General features: G+C 64.9%; 1 protein-coding gene across 1 annotated transcript; it reads left to right on the forward strand.

The window, feature by feature from the left end:
- The first annotated feature begins 761 nt into the window (after positions 1-761).
- Positions 762-1502, forward strand: NEUROG1 (neurogenin 1). Its single transcript, XM_036312704.1, has one exon. It carries the CDS (start codon positions 762-764, stop codon positions 1500-1502), a length of 741 nt encoding a protein of 246 aa, XP_036168597.1.
- Positions 1503-1881: the final 379 nt, after the last annotated feature.

Consider the following 1881-nt stretch of genomic DNA (forward strand, 5'->3'; position numbering starts at 1 on the left):
GAGGGTAGACTTTGTGCAGAAGTCAAATCACTTTCCCAAAATCAAGCGGCCTGAATGAGGAAGCGAACCCAGGATCCCAGCTGGCTCCAGGTTTCCGCTACTCGCTGCCCTGCTCACACTTTCCAGCGCCCCGCCTGGCCATCCCACCCCAGCGAGGGGCGCCCCGCCCGCCCCCGGAGGAGCGTGCCTTGGCGGCTAATCGCCCGCCGCCCCCGCCTCCATTTTTCACCGACTGGAAACGCCCTGGCGGGCTAAGCCCGGAGACGCTCCAGGGCCGCGACACCACCGATTGGCCCTAGGTAATTACGGGCACGCTCCGGGCGGGGGAGGGGCAGGGGCGGCCCCCCGCGAGCATAAATTATGCAAATACCCGGGCGCCGCACGGGGCTGACCTGCCGCCTCACTCCATTCACGGGGGCTGCCTCCGGACGAAGGTGGCCTGGGAGGGGGGCGCCTATTGTTGTGCCGGATACTTAAGGGGTCCTGAGGCCAGTCGTGTGCCACACTCGGTACTCACACGAGCTGATCTGATTGCCGGCGAGATCACTCGGGAGACCGGCTGGAGCGTGGCCCCTGCAGGCGAGGCGAGGAGAAAAAGCCAAGTTTCCAGTGCGCCCTTCCAGGCCTTCGTGCCCGCAGCGGGCACAGAGTAAGCCCGGGCCGTTCGGAAAGTAAGTGCGCCCCAACGGTCCTGCCCTCAGCCCGAGCTCCTGCCCTCTAAGCGCTCTCTTATCTGTCCGTCGGTCCTGCCCGACGCAGAGATGCCAGCCCCTCTGGAGACCTGCCTCTCAGACCTCGACTGCGCCAGCAGCAGCAGCAGCAGCAGCAGCGACCTGTCCGGTTTCCTCACGGATGAAGAGGACTGTGCCAGGCTCCAACAGTCAGCTTCCGCCTCGGGGCCGCCTGTGCCGGCCCACAGGGGCGCACCCGGGATTCCCGGGGTGTCCGATACTCCCCGGGCACAGGACGACGAGCAGGAGCGGCGGCGGCGCAGGGGCCGTGCACGGGTCCGCTCCGAGGCACTGCTGCACTCGCTTCGTAGGAGCCGGCGCGTCAAGGCCAACGACCGTGAGCGCAACCGCATGCACAACTTGAACGCAGCGCTTGACGCGCTGCGCAGTGTGCTGCCCTCCTTCCCGGACGACACCAAGCTCACCAAGATCGAGACGCTGCGCTTCGCCTACAACTACATCTGGGCTCTGGCCGAGACTCTGCGCCTGGCAGACCAGGGGCTGCCCGGAGGCGGTGCCCGAGAGCGCCTCCTGCCGCCACAGTGCGCCCCCTGCCTGCCAGGGCCCCCGAGCCCCACCAGCGACGCCGAGTCCTGGGGCTCCGGTGCTGCCGCCTCCCCATGCGCTGCCGCCTCCTCACCACTCTCTGACCCCAGTAGCCCTGCCACCTCCGAAGACTTCTCCTACAGTCTTGGCGACCCCCTTTTCTCCTTCCCCAGCCTGCCCAAAGACCTGCTCCGCACAACGCCCTGTTTCATCCCTTACCACTAGGCCCTTTTTGGACACCTTAGCTCTCCCTTCCCCCAGGCAACAGGCAGTTGTAGTAGATGGGGCCCCAGCTGCGGCCTCGGGACTCCCAGTCTAGGCAGAGGGAGGAAGCGGGAGCTTTAAAAGGATGGGGATACCTGAGCCGCTTGTTAGGTCGCTGCACCCTGGCCATGGCTTCCCCTTGGTCTGTTTTCTCCAGCCCTCAGCCCGGGGCCCCTCCTGCCCGCCCCTAAACAGCCTTCCCTTTTGCACTTTCTGAACTCCACAAAACCTCCTTTGTGGCAGGCTCAGAGCTGACCCCAGCCACCACTTCAGTGTGATTTAAAAAGGGACAGATCAGCCCCTGAAGACGAGGTGAAAAGTCAATTTTACAATTTGTAGA

The sequence above is a fragment of the Myotis myotis genome, unplaced genomic scaffold (genome assembly GCF_014108235.1).
Source record: "Myotis myotis isolate mMyoMyo1 unplaced genomic scaffold, mMyoMyo1.p scaffold_m19_p_6, whole genome shotgun sequence".
NCBI lineage: Eukaryota > Metazoa > Chordata > Mammalia > Chiroptera > Vespertilionidae > Myotis > Myotis myotis.